At 41.7% G+C, this 22874-nt stretch overlaps 1 protein-coding gene and 1 non-coding gene across 2 annotated transcripts; one reads left to right on the top strand and one right to left on the bottom strand.

The window, feature by feature from the left end:
* The first annotated feature begins 8578 nt into the window (after positions 1 to 8578).
* RPLP1 (ribosomal protein lateral stalk subunit P1) lies at positions 8579 to 10813 on the top strand. Its single transcript, XM_090270841.1, has 4 exons — positions 8579 to 8793; positions 9522 to 9596; positions 10360 to 10477; positions 10688 to 10813. Exons 1-4 carry the CDS (start codon positions 8722 to 8724, stop codon positions 10765 to 10767), a joined length of 345 nt encoding a protein of 114 aa, XP_090126967.1. The 5' UTR covers positions 8579 to 8721; the 3' UTR covers positions 10768 to 10813.
* A 10832-nt stretch (positions 10814 to 21645) lies between these two features.
* LOC150016722 (U6 spliceosomal RNA) lies at positions 21646 to 21752 on the bottom strand. The gene has a single exon (XR_016510126.1). It is a non-coding gene; the product is annotated as a U6 spliceosomal RNA (small nuclear RNA).
* Positions 21753 to 22874: the final 1122 nt, after the last annotated feature.

Below are 22874 nucleotides of genomic sequence, written 5' to 3' on the forward strand. Positions count from 1 at the left end.
TATATTTCTTGTACACTTAAACTAATTCATGTAAGTGTTTGTCTTGGGTGATTAAGGCAGAATATATCTAGATCACGTTTTATTTTTTATAGTGACTTTTCCAGCTCTTGCGTGAATATTTCTTAAGGTTTATAATCAAAACAAATGCTGCTACTGGTTAGCTGCAAAATGCACTTTACATATTTGACAATTCAAACTTTCAAAATAAAGACGTCAATGACTGGCCAATACTAAAACCATTTTAGGAAGTTATTTTGAATTTTGTATGTATATATTCGCTTTCTGATACTTAGATATGCCAAAAGGAATAAAAAGCACTAAGAAATACACAGTTGTGTGATAGTCATAATATATTTCCAGCACCTAGCATTGTGCCCTGCATTTAGCTGGCACTCATTTGTGCGATAAATTAACAAGTGGAATGAATTAAAAGAAAGCACTAGAGGTTTCTCAAACTGGGACTACTTGTTTTAGTGCACAAAGAAACTGCTTTGAAAAACGGGGTGTTCCCCTGCCAAGAATCAGGAATCTTATCCCATCTCACATGTATAACCTGCTGGTATGCCATGGCCTATGAACAATCCTTAATAAACAGTGTTTGATCTGGAGTCTTCTCCCCTTTTTTTCCTTAGTTCAGTTGACTTGCCAGGGTTCCAAAAACAGTGTTCATAAATTCCCAGGTATCAAAGTTTCATTCTTGATACTATATGTAACTTAAATCCCTATAGCAAAAAGAGAGAGTGATGTCAGTATCATGGCAATATAAGTCCTTCATTTTTCTCCCCTTTTTACTTAAAACTAATTGGTCATTCATTACTGAAAAAAAAGTGTCTGCACATTACACCAGAACATCCAAGGGATTACATGTGCTCAGGAATTAGGTGGATGGGACCTCAGAGGGGGCTTTGGATCCAAGGCAATGAATGAGGCTGTCCCACACCCAACTTCCAGTGGTTAGGGGTGGAGTGAAAATGGACAGTGCAAAACAGGTGGACACACAAGGGAGACAGAATTTGTGGAGACCCAGCCAACGTGATGGGAGAACCAGGCATGCCATCAGATGGGACATAGACAAGTTGGAGGCCAGGGAGCACTAAAACTCAGGAAGTCAGTACTCCCCAGGGGGCACTGCAATAAGCTGGGCTTTCACCAGCAGTGACAACAGTTACCTCTCTCACAAAGGAGGTGGACAGAGAAAGTACTGAGTGACTGACCATGGGCTTGGAGCTGGAGGCACTCATTTCAGTAGCAGGGATTTCTGAGAAGTGACTTCATGACTGGGTGGGAGGAGAGGAAAGGGAACGTGGGAGACGGATTAAAAGGGGCACTGAAAGGACCATTGGGCTTCAGCAGGAGGTCTACATGAACCTCTGAGAGTAACAAATGGCAGTTCCCCCTACCGGACTGTGGGCAACAAAAGCCCCACATGCTAAGCCTGCACTTCCCTTAACTCTGCTGCAGATTTTTCTACACCAGTTTTTTTTATTAACTCCTTCAGAGTGCAGCAACCCCCAGAGCCAACTGAGGAAAAGAGAAACCAAAAACTTGAGCTATTACACCACCTTCTGGAAAATAAAGGGAAGGTTCCTAATTTCCAGTCCATTGAATTTTTTCCTTTATTGTTTACAATAATACAGATGTCCCATGCTAAGTGATATAAGTCAGTCAGAGAAAAACAAGTAACGCCAGTCTATTGAATTTTAACAGTGAGAAACTAAGAAAGGTGTGCTGATTTTTACTCTGGCAAAGTGCATGATGTCACCATCAATGGCCCGTTCACTGATGTCAGCTAGATGGTCTACATATTCTATGATTATACTCATGGAAAGTTCAAAGGTACAGTCAAGGCTGAGAACGGGAAGCTTTTCATCAATGGAAAGTCCATCTCCATCTCCCAGGAGTGAAATCCTGCCAACATCAAGTGGGGTGAGGCTGCTGCTGAATATGTTGTGGAGTCCACTGGTGCCTTTACCACCTTGGAGAAGGTTGGGGCTCCCCTGAAGGGTGGAGCCAAAAAGGTCATCATCTCTGCCCCTTCTGTGGATGCCCCCATGTTTGTGATGGATGTGAACCATGGCAAGTATGACAACTCCCCAGATTGTCAGCAATGCCTCCTGCACCACCAACTATTCAGCCCCCCTGTCCAAGTTCATCCATGACAACTTTGGCATGGTGGAGGGACTGATGCCCACAATCTGTGCCATCATTGCCACCCAGAAGACTGTGAATGGTCTGTTTGGGAAGCTGTGATGTGATGGCTGAGGGGCTACCCAGAACATCATCCCTGGTTCTAATGAGGCTGCCAAGGCTGTGGGCAGGGTCATCCCCGAGCTGAATGGGAAGCTCTCTGGCATGGCCTTCCGTGTCCCCACACCCAGTTTGTCAGTTGTGGATCTGACCTGCCACCTGGAGAAAGCTGCCAAATACAATGACATCAAGGAGGTAATGAAGTATGCATCAGAGGGGCCCTTCAAGGGAATCCTGGGCTATACTGAAGACCAAGTTGTCTCCTGTGACTTTAACAGTGACACCTACTTCTCCACCTTCCACGCTGAGGCTGGCATAGCCCTCAATGACCACTATGGCAAGCTCATTTCCTGGTATGACAATGAATCTGGCTACAGCAACAGGGTAGTGGACCATATGGTCCACATGGCCTCCAAGGAGTAAGAGCCACCTGGACCACCTGCCCCAGTGAGAGAAAGAGAGGCCCTCAGCTGCTGGGGAGTCCTTGTCCCAAATCAGTCCCCCAACACACTGAGAATCTCCCGACCTCCAGTTTCCATCCCAGACCCCCTGAAGAAAGGGAGGGGCTTAGGGAGCCCTACCTTGTCATGCACCATCAGTAAAGTTCACTGTACCCAGCCCCCCCCAACAAAAAGTTGTGTTGGGGAAACTGGACAGATACATGAAAAAGTCGAATTGGACCACTTTCTTACACCACATACAAAAGTAGACTCAAAATGGGTTAAAGACAAATATAAGATCAGAAACCATAAAACTCCTAGAAAGAAACAGGCAGTAAACTCTTTGACATCACTCTTAGCAATATCTTTTTGGATATATCTCCACAGGCAAGGGAAACAAAAAAAATAAACATTTGGGACTACATCAAACTAAAAATTTTTGCATAGTTAAGGATAACTTCTACAAAATGAAAAGACAACCTACTGAATGGGGGAAGATATTTTAAAGTGATACTTCTGATAAGGGGTTAATATCCAAAATATACAAGTAACTCGCACAACTTACACACATACACACAAAAAGCAATCCAATTTTTAAAATGGGCAGAGAACCTGAATAGACACTTCTCCAAAGAGGACACACAGATGGCCAACAGACATGAAAAGATGCCAACATCACTAATCATCAGGAAAATGCAAATTAAAATCACAATGAGATATCATCTCACACCTGTCAGAATGGCTATCATCAATAAATCAAATAACAAGCGCTAGTAAGAATGTGACGTAAAGGGAACCATCATACACTATTGGTGGAATTGTAAGTTAGTGCACACTATGAAAAACAATATGAAGATTCCTCAAAAAATTTTAAAAAAGAGCTGCTTTATGATCCAGCAATTCCACTTCTAGGAATTTATGAAGAAAACAAAAACACTAATTGGAAAAGATATATGCAACTCTATGCTCATTGCAGCATTACTAGTAACAGCCAAGATACAGAAGTAACCTAGATGTCCATCACTAGATGAACAGGTAAAGAACATGTGGTACATATATTCAATGGAATATTATTCAGTAATTAAAAAAAAGAAATGTTGCCATTTGCAACAACATGGATGAACCCAGAGAGTATATAATGGAATATAATTCAGGAAAAAAAAAAAAGAATGGTATCTTGCCATTGGAGTCATGCCATTTGGGACAACATGGATGTACCTAGATGGTATTATGCTATGTGAAATAAGTCAGACAGAAAAAGACAAATACCATGTGGTCTTGCTTATTATATGTGGAATCTAAGAAACCAAAACAAATGAAAAAAGTAAACAAAATAGAAACACACCCATAAATACAGAGAATAAGCTGATTGTTACCAAAGGGGAAGAGAATAGGGGACTGGAATTTTTTTTTTTTTTTTAAGTCCATACTACCCAAAGCCACCTACAGAATCAATGCAATCCCAATCAAAATACCAATAACATTCTTAAAAGAAATAGCATTTTTTTATGCCCTGGCTGCTGTGGCTCAGTGGATTGAGCGTTGGCCTGCAAGCCAAGTGTCTCTGGTTCGATTCCCAGTCAGGGCACATGACTAGGTTGCACGTCAGGTACCCAGTTAGGGGCGTGAGTGAGAGGCAACCACACAGTGGTGTTTCTCTCCCTCTCTTTCTCTTTTCCTCTCTCTCTAATAAAATAAAGAAACAAATTATTAAAAAAAAAAAAGAAGAAGAAGAAGAAGAGAAATAGCATTTTTGTGGGACCATAAAAGACCCCAAATAGCCAAAGCAATCCTGAAGCAAAAAAAGTATAAAACTGGAGGTATCACACTTCCTGACTTCAAACTATACTACCAGGCTACAATAATAAAACAGTATGGTATCAGCACAAAATAGACAAATAGCCCAATAAAACAGAATAAAGAAGCCAGAATTATCCCCTGCTTATATAGTTAATATTTTACAAGGGAGCCAAGAGCACCCAATAGGGAATGTGTAGTGTCTTCAACAAATGATGTTGGAAAAAATGGACAAACATATGCAGACTGATGAAACTTATCATACACCACACACAAAAATAACTTGAAATGGATCACAGATTTAAACATAAGTCCTGACAGTATGAAATTCCTAAAAGAAAATGTAGAAAGAAGATCCTTGACATTGGTATTGGCAATGATTTTTTGGATATGATGCCAAAAGCAAAAATAACAAAAGCAAAAATCAATAAATGGGACTACATTAAACTTAAAAGCTTTTGCATAGCAAAATAAACAACAAAATGAAAACACAACCTACAGAATGGGATAAAATTTTTGCAAATGACATATCAAATAAGGGGTTAATGTTCAAAATATATAAAGAATTCATACAACTCAGTAACAAAAATATCTGATTAAAAAATTGGCAGAAGATGTGAATAGACATTTTTCTAGAGAAGAGACACAGATGGCCAACAGTTACATGAAAGGATGCTCAACATCATACCCTGCCTGGTGTGGCTCAGTGGACTGAGTGCTGGCCTGAGAACCAAAAGGTTGCCAGTCAGAGCACATGCCTGGGTTGCAGGCCAAGTCCCCAGTTGGGGGCATGTGAGAGGCAAGGGATCGATGTTGTTTCTCTCTCTCTCTTTCACCCTCCCTTCTGCTCTCTCTGAAAATAGATAAAATCTTTTAAAAAAAAAGATGCTCAAAATCACTAGTCATCAGGGAAATGCAAATTAAAACTGCAAGGAGATATCACCTCACACCTGTTAGAATGGCTATCGTCAAGAAGACAAGAGATGAGTGGTGGGGAAGATGTGGAGAAAAGGGAAAATTTATGCACTGTTGGGAGAGATGTAAATTGGTCCAGCCACTGTAGAAAACAGTATGGTGGTTTCTAAAAAAATTAAAAACAGAACTACCATATGATCCAGCAATTCCACTTCTGAATATTTATCCAAAGAAAACAAAAACAGCAATTTGAAAACATAACTGTACCGCCATGTTCACTGCAACATTATTTACAATAGCCAAGACCTGGAAACAACAGAAGGGTCCACCATAAATGAAAGTACTAAGAAAATGTAGTCTATATATAATGGAATATTATTCAGCCACAAAAAGTGAATAGAATCTTGCCATTTGAGACAACATGGATGGACATTGAAGGCATTATGCTCAGTGAAAGAAATCAGACAGAGGACTACTGTAAATACAATATGATCTCACTTATATGTGGAATCTAAAAGAAAACAAACAAGCACATAAATACAGAAAACAGAATGGTAGGGTTGCAGGGAAGGAGTGCAGGGTAGAGAAGGGGTGTGGGGTAGTGGGTGGTGAAATAGGTAAAGGGGTCAAAAGGTAAAATCTTCCAATTATAAAAATATATAAAGCCCGGGCACATAATTGTATACCATGGTGACTATAGTTAACAATACTGTATTACATATTTAAAAGTTGCAAAGAAAGCAGACCTTAAGTCTTCATCAAAAGAAAAAGTATTGCTTCTTTTTTACCAGAACTGCCATCTTTCAGTAATTTGCCAAAATGATTAACACAAAGGGAAGGAGAGGCACCTGCTATATGTTCTCTGGGCCTTTTAGAAAACATGGAGTTGTTCCATTGGCCACATACATGCAAATATATAAGAAAGGTGATATTGCAGACATCAAAGGAATGGGCACTGTTCAAAAAGGAATGCCCCCAAAATGTTGCCATGCAAAACTGGAAGAGTCTACAATGTCACCCAGCATGCAGTGGGCATAGTTGTAAACAAACAAGTTAGGGGCAAGATTCTTGCCAACAGAGTTAATGTACGTATCGAGCATATGAAGCACTCTAAGAGCCAAAATAGCTTTCTGAAATGTGTGAAGGCAAATGATTAGAAAAAGAAGGAAGCCAAAGAGAAAAGTGCCTGGGTTTAACTGAAGCACCAGCCTGCTCCACTCAGAGAAGCACTTTGTGAGAACCAATAGAAAGCCTGGGCCACTGGAACCCATTCTCTATGAATTCATGTCATGATAAATATAAGAAATAAAATAAAATAAAAGACTTCTGTACTGATATAAAAAAGAAAGAAAAATTATAACTATGTATGATGATGATGTTAACTAAATTTATTGTGGTGAAATCATTATGTTGTACACATTAAACTAATACACTGTTATATGCTGTAGATGAAAAGGGGCCACATACTAAATCTGACAAGTTCAGGGGAGTCCTGTGTGGTGGTCTTATTAACCCAGAGACCGAAAGTAACCATGAAAGAATGTTATAAAATTAAGACTTATTAACCAAAAGCAGTTTATGGCAGGTAGTCCTGTCCTATGCTAGAAACTTCCCTGACCAAAGTCAATATTTAATTAATCCTGTCTAATGTCTTTTTGCATCTATAATAACTAACTTTGGAATGTCAAAGTAATTTCCTTTTTCCAGACCCCTCAAAGCAGATATCAAACGGAAGCACCAAAGAGATCACAAATCCCCTCATTGTTGTTGATTCTTAACTATGCTGTACCCACTATGTAAAAGAAGTATGTGTTTCTATCACTTTACTTTTTATCTAATCCCAGAAGTTACCCCCTTTTCTTTATCCCTCTTCCCTAATGTATCACCAATGGGTTTCATATAACCCACTTAAGTCCTCTCTTCCGATTGCAATGTATAAAGCAGGGTACAGAACTGCCCCTCTCTGGAGCATTTTCTCAATCCGTTGAGGTTTTGCCTCCTGGCAATTGTCATCCATTTGGCTCAAACAAACTCATGTGAAAAATCCAGTCCTGGCTGGTGTGGCTTAGTGGACTGAGCACTGGACTGTGAACAAAAAGGTTCCTGGTTCGAATCCTAGTCAGGGCACATGCCTGGTTGAGCGGTGGGAGAGGCAGCCAACTAATGTTTCTCTCTCACATGAATGTTTCTCTCCCTCTTTCTCCCTCCCTTCCCCACTCTCTGAAAATAAATAAAATCTTTTAAAAAATTCATACAGGTTTGGATATTTCTTATGTTGACAATTACACCTCAATTAAAAAACAAACAAACATGTTTTAAATACTCTATGAACCCAATAGGTTTTATTAGTCAAGGGATTTTTTAAAAATGCAATACAGCACCTAAGTCAAGAAGCAGTTGCAGCAAGAGGTCTTGCAATATCTCTAGTGCCTTAGCTATAAAAATTCAAGTTGAAATGGGAAGTCCCCCTACATTTCTAATATATATTTTATTCTTTGGGGGAAAAAAAGAAGACAAAGTTTGCTCATAATCTCCAAGCCCATCCCTCTCTACACACACAAGGATGTACTTAAATTGGGAGTCCAGATTCCAAATCCAGACTCCACCGCAGGCTGTTATCTTGGGTTTACACCTTAGTTTTGCTTCTATAAAGTGGAGATAATAGTACTTACCTCTTATGCTGTGTGAAGATTAAATGAAACCTTGTAGCATGTGGCTCAGTGCTTGGGACATAGTAGACGTTCAAATGCTACTGCTATCGTAAGGCTGCAAGTTTCTCATTTCCTCCTATATTCACTTATTTTACCTGAGACGCTGTACTAAGCACCAGGGACTAAAGGCAGTAAAGTAGCTTCAATCCAGGTGGGAGTAGGGAATGAGGGTTCAGGGATGGGACGTCATTAACTGGTTGTCTGAATAGTGTCACAGGAGCTACAGTGCATAGTAACGTCCATTTACCCAGGTGACTTTCCTAAAAACATTCCTAATGCTCACGAGCCCTGAGCTTCGCCCGAACCAATAAAATAGCACTGCTAGAGAAGCACCTAGCAACTTTAGAAATCTGGTCACTATTTGTGCGCAGGCGCCTCCAAAGTGGATGTTGGGACGTCTCTCGCCCCGCCTCTTCCGCCAGGCGCCGGCGCGGATTGGTCCGCATGGTCAGTATAAGATCCTGCGCGCAAGCGCAGCACCCCTTTTCCCCAGCTGCCGTTAAGGTGCTCGGTTCTTCCGAGGAAGCTAAGGCCGCGTTGGGGTGAGGCCCTCACTTCATCCGGCGACTAGCACCACGCCCGGCAGCGCTTGCCGAGCACTCGCCTATACCATGGCCTCCGTCTCGGAGCTCGCCTGCATCTACTCGGCCCTTATCCTGCACGACGATGAGGTAACAGTGACGGTGAGTGGAGGCCCGGGACGGCGGCAGGGATGTCCTGCGGGCTGCAGATTTACCCGCCCTCCCCGGCATCCGAGTCAGGCCTTACCGGCCGTAGTCCGGGTCGTCAACACACCCGGGGCGGCTTTAGGCTGGGCGCCCATCCGATGGACCCACGCGAGAGTTGACGAGGGGCCTCGGCCACGTGCCGGTTCCTGGAGGGACTGGATTACATTTGCCGCTGCGCCCTCTGGCTTTGAGAGCTTTTATTTAGAGAAGCTTGTGCAGCGCGTGGGCATCCTAATCCACACCCAATTATATTCCAGGACACTTATCTTTTTGGTGTGATTTTCTTGAATTCTCCCGGTTCTCTTAGTACGCCCTTGTGGGTCAAGTTGCATGGTGTTGAGAGCACATGATCTCTACTCCACCTCCCAGCTCTAAGTAGTAACTTAAAATAGCGTGACTCCGGCGAGTCCCAACCCGTGAAATGGCAGCGATGAGCTCGCCACTTTGCAGGGTGCATGGCACACAGGAGCAGATGGCATTTCTTTGGCTCATGACAGCCTTCAAGAAGAGTTGTTAGGAAAGATCGTCTTAAATAAACAGATAAAACATAGCTAAAATATTGAAACTTGATAAACATGGTTTAGTACACGTTTTGAATGATTTACTTTCAATTTGCGGTATTTTGGAGACATTTAAGAAAGCTACAGTTTGATTACTAATGGGTATTATTTTATTTGTTTTAGGAGGATAAGATCAATGCCCTCATTAAAGCAGCTGGTGTAAATGTTGAACCTTTCTGGCCAGGCTTGTTTGCAAAGGTAAGGTGATGGTGGCAAAGTGATTTGGAGAGGTAAATTTGGAAAGACCTAGTGATTACTGAGTAAGGTGTTCATACCAAACAACGTTCAAAAGTACCAGAAGGTCTTAAGTGGTATTTCCTCACATTTCTATCTCTAGGAGCTAATTAAGGTTTCAGTTGTCTCTGTGTCTTTCCTTTCTTGATCTCTTCTGTTTTCTCTTCTGTTCTAAAACCATGGTAAAAGAATTAACCAAGTCATCCCTTTCTAGAGAGTCGCCTTGGAGGTAACTCTCATGCTGTTCCAAGCAAATCCTAGTTATGATGGCATGCTTTAGTGGAAATCAGGTGTGGTGGCCTTCGATTGTGCACTTACTGTGTTCGGGATATAAAAGACAGGATTTCCTACCCAAGGAACTTGGCTATCTGTGGTTACCTTCTATTGTACAGGTTACTGAATCTCTGGCAACTGAAGCTCATAAATGCTAACTATTCACTTTTTGTCCTGCAAAGAGCTTTGAAAGATTGAAAATGTTGTACCTGTATCAGTTTTAATAAATTCCCTTGGAAAAAGTCCTAGTGGATTGTCGTAATTGAAGTTTTAGGGAATCTGAGTAGCAAATTGTCACTGGCAGACACCAGCAAAGGTGAAGGAAGAGAAATAGAGAGAGAAATGGGACTGGGTCATTGTAAGTTTGAAAGGGGGTACCTTTTCTTTTTAAGGCAAGTACTATAACAAAAGGACAGAACTGAGCATATTTACCTGTGTGTGTACTTTATTGCAGGCTTTGGCCAATGTCAACATTGGGAGTCTCATCTGCAATGTAGGGGCTGGTGGACCTGCCCCAGCAGCTAGTGCTGCACCAGCAGGAGGTCCTGCCCCCTCCACTGCTGCTGCCCCAGGTAGGAAACTGTGTTAGAGGGAGGAGTGGAATCTGAAATTATTATAGGAAAAATTGCCTTTGAGTCACTAAGTAGATGTATAGAAATCCTAAAACCAGAAGCATAGTTTGAGGGAAGTTGGGGGTATTTTGACCATATATATTGAAGGGCCTGGAGGTCTTTGGAGTTTAAAATAAAGGTGTGTGATTGACTTTTTTTTTTTTTTAATAGCTGAGGAAAAGAAAGTCGAAGCAAAGAAAGAAGAATCGGAGGAGTCTGATGATGACATGGGCTTTGGTCTTTTTGACTAAACCTCTTGTAACACATTCAATAAAACTGAACTCTACTGCTGCTCTTCTTGCTGATTGTCTGGGGATTTGCTACATAGAAGTGATCTCACTTCTGTAATGCTGGCTTTCAACCTTCTCTGCTATGACACCAGCTGGACACTGCTAAGAATGCATGTACTACTGAAAAATGCATGTGGGGAGGTAGGAGAAAGGATCAGAGTAGGTACATTGTCCAGATTACCTGTGTTAATTTCATTACAGGGTTTATCCTCCAGGCATGAATAAGAGTCAGTGGTGGGGTCCAGTCCTTAGATTTCGAAAGCTTCTTTGCTAATTCCCAAGCACAATCCTAGTTGGGGGTGTGCAACTGAACAGTGGTGTGGAGAGGGAATAGGTTCACTTTTCAAAATGCCAAAGCACCATAGGACTCTGGTTTATAAAACATTGTAAATTCAGCCCTGGCTGGTGTGGCTCAGTGGATTGAATGCCAGCCTGCGAACCAAAGGGTCACTGGTTCAATTCCTAGTCAGGGCACATGCCTGGGTTGTGGGCCTGGTCCCCATTTGGTGTCCGAGAGGCAACCACACTGACGTTTATCTCTCCCTCCCTTCCCCTCTCTAAAAATAAATAAAACCCTTTAAAAAAAAAAACAAAAACACTGTATTCAGAGCATCTATGATGTGCCAGGCATTTGAAACATCAGCTCTTAACCTTTGTCTCTATTTAATGAGACATGGGATTCAGAAGTTGAAGAAAAGCAGGACTTTCTCGACTCAATCCAGCTACAGGACCATTTATGTAAATTATTACGAACACTTAAGGGAATGGCTAGTGTATGAATACCCAATAATCTGGCACATAAAGATGGACATTAAGATACATCTCTGGCAGTGTTCAAAGTACTTAAAAATAGCAAGTCTCAGACTCATCAAAAAATAAATGGTTCTAGATTATCAGCAGTGAAAAACTACAGATGGGAATTCTTGCTAATAGGTTATGTTAAAAACAAGTTCGAGTAAATTACCTATAGCATATACTCTTCATAAAGCTCCATAATAAGAGATGCATTAGGTATATGTATGTGATACAAAGTTTGGTAAACAATTTAGGATCTTGAGTAAGGTTGCGGGGATACAATGAGGGAAAGTGCACAGGTGTTACTGTTAACTCAAATTTTCCAGTTTCCACATTTGGAAAAGGGCCATTGTGAAGCAAAGGAATGTCAAAGATGACTGGTTCACAGCCCCATGTTCAGTTCTTATCTCTCTTGCCTTCCTCATCCATCAGCTAAGAGCCAGGACTTCGGATCCCAAGTGTGTTCTTAAGCACAGCTATCTCAGGGTGAGACCCCATATCACAGATGGGTAAATGGAAGCTCAAAGTTACATGCCTGAGATTACAAAGTAAGTGCGTGGAAGGGCCCTGGCCATTGTGACTTGGAGCATTGTCATGTACACCAAAAGTTCAGGGGATTTGATTTCTGGTCAGAGCACGTACCTAGGTTGCGAGTTTGATCCCTGTTCAGGGTGAGTACAGGAAGCAACCAGTTGATGTTTCTCCTTCTCTCTAAAATTGATAAACATTTTTTTTTTTAAACTTGTTAACATCATCTCTCCCCATTCTGCTTTCTCCCCTCCTGCACCAGTTTCCTCATTAGTATGGTTGTACCTACCTCACAGAGTTCTCCAGAGGCCTGAGATAACAAATTCCTTGCACTTAGCACTCAGATATCACAGGAGGGAATACTGACACTTCACTTAGCTGAAGAAATACTTAGAGTGAGTGAAAGAGAAAACTTAAAGAGATAAAGGAAAGCACAGCATCTAGAACAAAATTAAGTGGCAAATTGGGACATTATAAATATATACAGTTATCCAAACTAATAAAACTGCAAATGTTCACTATAGCAAGACAAGTGTTAACATAGCCTAATGGGTGGCTGGCATTTTAAAACACATCTTTTAATATAGTAAAAATCTAATAGAGCTAAAAAAAAGAAAAGAAAAAGAATGATTTTATAATCAAATTAGAAGACACATGCTGATCTTTTATTAATTTTTTTATTGAGTAAACTGTAGTTGCACCCATCTTTTAGTTTCTGTGCCTGGATTTGCTCTTTGCAAACTGTAAAGACATACTTCTCATGTTGGGGAATGAACAGAATAAGTGAGAATGTAAATCAATGCTTACTGGCATGTGATGTTATTTCCCTTCTGCATAAGATAGAAGGAACCCAGCTGGCACCCCTGGTTCCCAGAAAGCCCAGGTCCAGCAGGCTTAAGTCTTGTGTTCCTCAAAACCATCACTGCCAAGCTTCACAATCAGACAGCATCTTTGGCTTCACACTTCTGATTGTTAGAACAATTTTTTTTTAAAGATTTTATTTACTTTTAGATAGAGGCAGGGAGAAAGAGAGGGAGAGAAATATCAAAGTGTGAGAGAAACATTGATCTGTTGTTCTCACCGACGCCCTGACGCAGGCATGTGCCCTGACGCAGGCATGTTCCCTGACTGGGAATCAATTTGAGGGTAGACACCCAACTGAGCCACACTGTTCAGGGCTAAGAACAACTTTTTAAAAATCCTAATTGTCACTGTATGTGCTGCACAATGAGATAACTTTTTTAAAAAATCCGAAGCTACTGTTAACTATTTTACTCTTTCTCTCTCTCTCTCTCTCTCTCTCTCTCTCTCTCTCTCTCTCTCTCTCTCTCTATATATATATATATATATATAACGGTACTTCTCAATTAAAAATGATAGAGAACCATGTATGAAATTTTATTTTTTTCATATACCAGAGAAAGTTTATTTAGAAAATTGCAGAGGTAGTAGAAATGAGCCAGCTGAGCTGTGCAGGCTCAGGAAACAAGTTACAGAGGCAGAAGAGGGGCCCTTGGAGTTTAGGAGAGACAAAGGCAAAGGTAGCGTGGCTGGGGGAAGAAGGGGAGGAAGGGAAAGACACACGACTGCTTCCGAGAGGGACAGTGCACCCACATGTGAAATTTTAAAACCACCTTTTGGAAATGGTAAACACTAATTAAAATGAGAGAATTCAAAATAACTATTACATACAATAAAGTAATTTGATATATTGCTACAAATTCAAATGTGTCAAATCTGTGCCCCTTCATAATTTGAAGGAGTACATACAATAGAATTCAGAGCAAACAGTTTGAACCAGGTGCTTATTTTTAATTTGAGTAGCACTGTATAGTTCAGAAATAATTTTCCCATTTTCTCCCATTCTGAACCTTACCATGTCAGTAGAACATAATTAGCCCTGTTTATATACAGACGTACCTCAGAAATACTGCATGTTCAGTACAGCCCACTGCAATAAAGTGATTTGTAACCTTTTTGCTGGTGGAGGGTCTTGCTTTCAATTTGTAAAAAAACATGTGAAGCACAATAAAGTGAAGTGCAACACAACGCAGTATGCCTGTACCAAAAAACTCCAAGTTTGATGCCAGGTGCACACAGCTAGTGCAGGGCAAAGCTGGGCCTGCTGCCTCAGTTGTCTCAAATCAGCAATTCTACCATGAGATGATGTCCCTTCCACACACACACTATTGTAAGGTATGGTGACCAGCTCTTGATTTTTTTCTGTCACTTTACAAGCCACCTCCCTCATCTCCTTATCTTTACAAACAAGCCTGGGTAATTAAGTTTGAGATAGACAGCGACTGCTTTCAAGAGAGCACTAATATTTTTAGTTCTTCTGAAACAGCAAGATGTCCTTCAAAGCCAGATCAGCTATAACCCAAAATGCATCATGGACCCTGGATTGTTCAAGTCAGATTCAACAATCTTCTGGAACGCTCATGTCAGGACACGCGGTCGGGGACCATCACTTATTTTCACAGAATTGAAATAGTTATGTTACAGAACCCCTGGGCTGCTCCACTCGGAACAGAACCCACGGGCTGTTTTGTTAGGGACCCGATTGCCCGCCGCCAGAATTATAACGCTCAATACCAGAGTTTAGTGAAAAGAAAAAGAATTGTTTATTTAATAGTTATATAGATTTAGATTTGCAGATTTCTGCCATTACGTCTTCAGTTCCTTAAAACACCCACAAACACATATCCTTGCCTCCCCCTGTTACAGAAACAGGGGTGTTCCAAAAAAACCCCCAGAGTTTGCAGCTGGGGGATGGGGAGAAGGAAGCAGCTTTCAGAATGCCTCCACATGCCTGAGGCCGGTGGCTACTGTCTTTTTTATGCAAAATGGCTTTAATGCATCCAAAGCCTCAGGTAGATGGGAGGAGTCTTGAACCAGGGGATGGTATAGAGAAAGCACCCAGAACCTGCGTAAGGTTCTGTGAATGGTCAGAACTGGTTACCGCACCCACTACATCAGAGGATGTAGTCAGGGATTTAAAAATAAGCGGCAGACATTTTAGGCGGGCTGACTGTGCGGATTTAACTAAGGTTAGGACTGACTGTGCGGATTTAACTAAGGTTAAGGCTGACTGTGCGGATTTAACTAAGGTTAAGGCTGACTGTGCGAATTGGACTAAGGCTGAGTCTGACTGTGCGGATTTAACTAAGGTTAAGGCGGACTGTGCGGATTACAAAAGGACTAACTATACAGTTTACAAGGAGGCTGAGAATCCATGAGGTTCTGGATTAAAAGCTGGTGGACCCCATAACACAGACGAGGTCTCCCCAATCAGGATTGAATGATTGGCAGCTACTGGTAAAGCTGAACCGTGTTTGGAAAGTAGGGAAAGGGTTTCTCTGACTTTTCTAAAACTAGCCTGGTTTGGTAGGGGGGAGGCAAGAATATGTGTTTATGGGTGTTTTAAAGAACATAAGACTTAACAACAGAAATCCGCAAATAACTAAATCTATATAACTTAAATAAACTATTCTTTTTCTTTTCACTAAACTCTGGTACTGAGAGTTATAATTTTGGCGGCGGGCAATCGGGCCCCTAACTAAAGAGCCCGCGGGTTTGTTTTCAACTGGAGCAGCCCAGGGGTTCTGTAACACCCCTACCAAACCAGGCTAGTTTTAGAAAAGTTAGAGATACTGTTTCCCTACTTTCTAAACACAGTTCAGCTTTACTGATAGCTAACAATCATTCAATTCTGATTGGGGAGGCCTTGTCTGTGTTAAGGTGCTTGCCAGCTTTTAATCCAGAGCCGCGTGAATTCTCAGAGTCTTTGTAAACTGCATATAGTTTTCCCTTCTTTGTGATCCGCATGGAAAACCCCGTTAAAAATGTCTGCTGCTTATTTTTAAATCCCTGACTGCATCCTGTGACGCAGCTGGCATGGTCCCCAGTTCTGACCATTCACAGAACCTCACGCAGGCTCTGTGCTTTTTCCATACCATCTCCCGGTCCAAGACCCCTCCCATCTCCTTGAGGCCTTGGAAGCATCTAACTATTTGCATAACAAAGACACCAGACACCAGCCTCAGGCATGTGAAAGCATCCTGAAAGCTGCTTCCTTCTCCCCATCCCCCAGCCGCAAGCTCTGGGGGTTTTTGGGCACCCCTGTTCTGTAACAGTTACGGGCTTTCAAAGAATCCCCAAGTTCTATTCAATTTAACTTACTGAAACTTCCAACCATCTTACATATTTTGAGGGTTATTTGGATGTCCAATAAAAAGAAGAAATGAAATGTGCGTCTTTCACCTTCCAGAACTTTGCACTGCCATCCTCCCTTTCTCTGGGTCATTGATTACCTACCCCAGTTAAATTCTCCTTCTGAAAGCCTTAAGAAGCCCATCTTGGGCTATATTAAATTTCCACTCTAAGTTTCCTGTACCACTTCTGAAAAGTAGATGTATAATTGTATGTCTATGATAATTCATTCAATTATCTTCCTCCCTCTCCACATGGTAAGTTGGGGGATCGGGGCTAAAGTTTTGCTCACCTGTCTCTCCAGTACTTATCACGATGCCTGGATCATTGTTGGCGTTCAGTATATATTTCTCAGAGTCCAACCTCTCCTTTAACTGCGAGGAACATAATTAGCAATCAGGGCCCAGATAGAAAGGGGAACTTGCTCAGCAGCAATGATTAGCAGAGCCAGAACCGAAACACAAGTCCCTGGCGCAGCAAATGCTCTTTCCACAGTAGTGTGCCACACAAACCTATCCTGCCTCAAGACACAAGCCTCGTTTATTCATGGAATTCACATTTAGTATGCACCTTCCACGTTGCCAGGTATGGGTGTTCAGGTCCTGAGACGGGAACCCAGGGACCCAGATGAGGACATAAGGCCAAGACGCTGGTACCAGGTCTGACCTAACACATCCTATACCTTAAACCCAGAGGACCCGGCTCCGCATATGTAACGTGAGGGCGGCAGGGGATTACCCCAGGTGATACCTAAACCAAGCCTGTTGAGAAAGGACGAATTCTCATTAGGTGGGACAAGAAAAGGAAGGCTTGGTATCCCTGAGCCTGTAACTTCCTTTTGGACATGTGACCTGTCACCTCCCCAAGACTGTCATCTCCTAGGATGAGGGAGAAGACGCAGGAAAACTCGGAGACTCGGGCCAGGTGGCCGGATGAAGTGTTCTTAGCTTGCCTCGGCCTTTCATTCACGAAGAACTAAACTTCTGTACTGGCACAGGGGCTTGACTTTCAAGCTCCCGCTTTCAAATTCTTCTAGCCCGCCGTTCAACAGTCAACTTCCGCACTGGGAGGAAGAGGCAGGATGAAAGGCGGGGTTAGAAGCCACTTGTGGTCCAGGGAAGCGGAACTTTTCAATGGCACTGACACCTATTGACCGCTAGGGGCGCTCGAAGAACCTTGAAGTCTTGCGCATGCCCATTAGCATCAGCCCACTAGTAAGCTTTTTTTTTTTTTTTTTGGTGTACTTTATTTTTTTATTGTTGTTCTGTTACAGTTGTCCCAATTTTTCTCCCGTTGTTCTCCACTGCCCCACCCCCACCCAGCTCCCACAGTCAATCCTCGCCCTGTTGTCCATGCCCATGGGTCATTTATACTACTAGTTCCTTGCCCACTAGTAAAAGCTTTTTAAGGCTGGTTTAGTGGCTGCGTTGCAGTCTCGGGCGCTAGTTAGTGGATTAAGGCAGCTAATCTTGTGAAACCTCTATGTCGTAAGATTCCAACAAAAATGGGAAGGGACATATTTGTAAATTGGGAATAATGACGCGTTCCTGCCACAGGGCTGTTTTTGTTTGTTTTGTTTGTTTTTGAGGCGGTAGGGAGTAACAGTAGATTTCGGCGTTTGGGCATTACTAGTTAAGATCACGTCAATTAGTTCCCTTATCTTTTGCTTTGGGGAAGTGGGTCCATACTGCTCCCAGCACCTTCATTTACAGAAAGCGGTTTTTTTTCCAGAGAAAGAAGTGAAAAGATTTGCTCCACTTTTGGCTTTTGGCTGCTCATCTTCTAGCTAGCTAAGTTACCTAGTAACCTGTTAAAACAAAACAACACAACACAAAACAAAAAGAACCAGAATGAAACAACTAAACAGCTTCCTGGACTCCTCCACAGGCCACTGAACTAGGACCTCCGGGGAGGAGGCTGGGAATCTGCAGTTTAACAAACTCTCCTGAAGAGCCTGATTAGGGTTGGGAACTCCTGGATAAGAGCAAACTCAGCTCCTCTCACAGTACCTAACAAGTAGAAGATGAATATTAACCACGAAATGACTGAATTAATAACTGTCTTCAAATATTGAAGAAAGATTTAACAGTTGGATAATAAACCATGCTGACAACACTTGGAAAATGGACTGTTGCTGTGAGTGTAAATCAATACAACTTTTAAAGAAGTGTAAAGGGTTTTATCTCTCGGAATTCGAAGTTCCCTTACTTTTGACCTAGGAAGTTCACTTACAGAATTCCATCTAAAAATATGTGTACAATTTCACTGAACCATTATTTTTTTTGTAGCATTATTTGTAAGAGGAAAAAAAATGTGGAGAGGAGGTTTCCATGTAGCCATTAATAGGAACGCTGCTACTAAAATATATCCAGGATAACTTAAGAGAAAAAGGCAAGTTTCAGACCAGTATATATAATATGATCCTAAAAGATTCAGAAGCATATATTTATATATGTAAAGAAAAATTCCAAAAGGATTAAAAAGTAACAACAGTGATTACCTCTGAAGAGAGGAGTTAGAAAGGATGGGAGAGAGTTTTTTCCATTTCAATTTATTCTTTTTCATATTGCTGGAATTTTTAAAAACTACGACCATGCATTACTTTTAATAGCTTTTAAGTCTGATTTAGTAATAGCGTCATAGTTTCAGGTGCTGGTTAGTGGATTAAGGCAACAGATCTGTTGTGAAACGTCTATGTCAGGAGATTCTAGCACTTTTATTAACCAGCAGGAATGGGATGGGACATATCTGTAAATTGAGAATAATAACCATTTCTGCCATAGGATTGTTTGAGGGATGGGGAGCAATAATTAACACTATTGTTAATTTTTCAAAAATGGGAGAGGCTTTAATATGGAAAAGAAACTCAACTCATTCTAAGAAGCTCTGGAGAGAACAACTCCGGCCAATTTTGAGACAGTTTTAGCTCAAAATAAAGAATATAAGGAAAACCTTTGGCAGTAGGCTGAGGCCGGAATGGGGAAGATAATATCTGCTTCGGAAAGAGTGTGGACTCCAGAGACCTCTCACAGGTCTTTTGACGTGTAGGGTTAAGTGCTCTGTGTCAGACTACCTGGACTGATTCAAACCCCACACTGCCACTACAGCGCTGTGTGATCGTAGACAAAGCACTTGAGTAGGCAAGTTCTGTGTTTCTTTTATATGCAAGGTGAGGATAATGACAATACCTCACAGAGTTCTTGTAAGATTAAATGAAAGGGTACATGTAAAACAGCACTTCGTGTTCAAAAAATGTTAGCATTTCTTTGCTATCTCTCACAGAATGGATTGACACTTCAAATATTTAAAAGAGAATCTGAGAAATAATTCCTACTATTGGAACTGCTGTTTTATTTTTACACCCTTTAAATATTTATGAAAACAGTTGAATATTGGATTTTCAAGATTAATGGAATTAGTAGATTGGTAAAGTTGCATACAAGCTGGATGGCTTTACTTACAAAAGGGAATTTTTGCAAGTTTGCTTTCCAGTTGCTGTCTCAATGCTGCCCAACCGTGACTAATGATAGGAATGGCTAAATTGGCCTCCATACCAGAGTGCCCCTAGGCCAGCATGTGGGAGTCAGGCGGGCAAGGGTAACTGCTGTGGGCCCAGGGGTGAGAGTCAGTCTTACACCTTGAAAAAGAAAGGCATGTTTGTATGTCTATCAGTGACCCCACTAAGAGGAAACCAAGTGCACTTTAATAAGGCCTTGCCTCCTGTGTAATTTACTTAGCAAGTTTGACTTTTCCTTTTAATATGCTCAAGTTCATTTCTTGTCTAAAAACTAAGAAGACCGTTACTGAGCTACAGTACTATCTAGTGTGTCATTGGTTTTCATCCAAGGATTCTGGAAGAAAACAGCCACACGAAAACCACTTCTACTTTTGCCATAAAATTTGTGGAGGCTGCTGTGTCCTTACTGTCCCCTAAATAAGGTCATGTGTGAAAAATTCTTTTAAAATTTAGGGCTAGGAGAAAGCTTGTATCCTCTGAGGAACTGGTAGCCATGCCTCCTTCATAGTAAGTGCTCTGTGACTCACAGCACTTGCTTCTCTGCCCCTGCTGCTGAGAAAGTGCCAGGCATGATGGCTGATCTTAGCAATTCAATTGGCCCACATGGATAATGTATTTGCTTCTTCCTCCTTTTCTGGTCTCTCCAGTGCTGGATCTTGCTTGTCCCTGAATAAGCTCTGGGAGCATCCTGCAATGCACAATTAATGCCCATTTCCATTGAGCTCAGTCTGGTTTGTCTTATTTGTGGCGCATTAGTCTTGCCGCCCCTCCATGAGAGCAGGCAGTAGATTTTCCAGGACAAACAGAACATGTTAGATTTACAAGGGACTCAGAGTACACATAACCTTCTCCTTTTTTACATTTGTGGAAGAGGAACTCAGAGTGGCAGGTGGTGTGATTGTATAATTTTGGAATCAAACCCAGGGTATCCACCATTCTTGTTCTCACATCAAGTTACAACATCCCACCTCCTCAGCTTGTCAGCAGGAGCTGTATTTTTAGAGGCCTCCTTGGCTTGGACAGCCTCAGCTTTCCTGCTGGTTTCTCATAGACAAGGAGGCCAGAGCCTGGGGCTTGGCATCTGGGTACTGTCCCTGGGATTCTCTCAGGCCTACGTTACCCCTCTGCTCCAGCTGCAGGTACAGGTCTGCACCCCGAGTCAGCAGCAGGACCCAAGCTTCAGAATGGTACAGGAATTCTTGTAGGCAGCTGAGGCAGTGCCCCAGGAAATGTGACCTTGGGCTGGCAGTGGCCGTTTGACAGTTCTACTAAGTGTGATCTCTGTGAAACCAGAGGACAACTGAGTCTGGAGCTCAGCCAAAGAGCAGAGAGTGATTGGATTATAATTGTGCTTTTATTAATATCAGAGGCCAGCAATCTGAGAAGATGGCAGGTACAAACCTTAACAACCGCCTTCCCTTGAGCTTTCAGAAGCAAGTTTATATAGGGGAAATGTGGGAATTTGGGAGGGGGAAATTCCTAAGGTCTTCGATTCACAAGCTGGCTGTAAGTTGCTCAAACTGTTTGGCCTTGTTTAATTTTCTTGTCTCAGTTCCCCCATTCCACTTGTCCAGGGATTTTCCTAGCTTCTTACTATCCTGTCTCACCTGGATCCATGCTGGCTTACAAACTATTGTTACCTGTCCATATGAAGACAAGAACAGGAAGTATTTACTGAGAATTTGAGAGTAAGCATTTAGAAACTTTTATTTTGCATTATTTAATAGGTATTATTTATTTTAATAATACAATTGGATAAAAATAAATGGTTGATAAAACCAAGACAAAAAAATATGGAACGCTACACGAATTTGTGTGTCATCCTTGCACAGGGGCCATGCTAATCTTCTCTGGATCGTTCCAATTTTAGTATATGTGCTGCCGAAGCAAGCACGCATTTAGGCTTTTATAGCAATTTGACGTTGTTACATCATTCAAGCAGCATTTTTTTTTTTTGCTAATTCCTTTTTATTGCATTTTACCAAAAGTTAACAGCAAGTTAAACAATTAAAAAAAAATACCCACAGCCTGGTCCTTCTTCATGGGTGCCTTGGGAAGCACTGCTCCTGACCCCCTTTTCCAGCCTGACTGGACTTGGGATGCTCCCCAAGGGCTGTGGGCATGTGAAGTTCTCCTTTGGACAGGAGGGGGCGACAGAGACATAGGTAATCTGTCCTTCCCCAAGCAAGGCCAACTCCTTCCAGCAACCTCCCTTTGGCCCTTTTGGATGCTGGGACATTGGAGAAAGGCAGGCTTGCTTCTTGTTTTGCCTCAGCTGAGGACAAATTCACCAGGAATAACATCGAAGAGGGCCAACCACGCAGAGATGTCAGAAAAGTGAGGCTTTCTGCCAGGGGCCTTTTCCCCAAGGAAGCAGTTTTGTGGCTTGGGCTACACAGCAAGAGGCCTTGAATCGGGCTGTTAGGGTTTGAATCCTAGATCCTCCTCTTAGTTGCTGTGAGGCGTGGAATCTCTTAGAAAGCCCACTTTCCTCAAGTGGAAAGGAACCATTTTAATGCTACCTATCCCACGGGGCTCTTGGGGGATTAAGTGCATATTAAGACAGATGGAAAGTAAATTAGATCATTGTCCAAATATTAATAACAAGTTTTATTTCAGGCATGAAATTTATAAGATTATTATTTAACCTATCTACCATTATGAAGTTTTCTTGAATTATGAAATAAAAAGTATGTTACCATATGCTATTATACCATCTCTCTTTAAAAAAAAAATCCTGTTTCTCCTCCCCTCGGTTCATTTATTTTAAACTTTTACCTCGTTTTAACTTTAAGCTATCTTTATCACTGGCCATTTGATACAAAAAGGTTCCCTAAAGTCTCCCCTAATATTAGGTTCCCTGATATTATTTAAACCTCAAATGGGATGCAAAGAGCAAGGCCAATATTACTGTTTACACACGAGATAACAAACTTAGAAAGGTTAAATGCCCATATTTAGGCCACAGAAGTGGTTAAATCTTTTTTATTCTAAACGATATGCTAAGATTATATCA

The sequence above is a fragment of the Furipterus horrens genome, unplaced genomic scaffold (assembly GCF_987537825.1).
Source record: "Furipterus horrens unplaced genomic scaffold, mFurHor1.1.pri manual_scaffold_3, whole genome shotgun sequence".
NCBI lineage: Eukaryota > Metazoa > Chordata > Mammalia > Chiroptera > Furipteridae > Furipterus > Furipterus horrens.

Excerpts from the sequence above, each read along its gene's own strand:
- RPLP1 (XM_090270841.1), top strand. The coding sequence starts at position 8,722 with ATGGCCTCCGTCTCGGAGCTCGCCTGCATCTACTCGGCCCTTATCCTG. Across the intron at positions 9,597-10,359 it reads GGCCAGGCTTGTTTGCAAAG|GCTTTGGCCAATGTCAACAT; the intron begins GTAAGGTGATGG and ends ACTTTATTGCAG. Across the intron at positions 10,478-10,687 it reads CTCCACTGCTGCTGCCCCAG|CTGAGGAAAAGAAAGTCGAA; the intron begins GTAGGAAACTGT and ends TTTTTTTAATAG.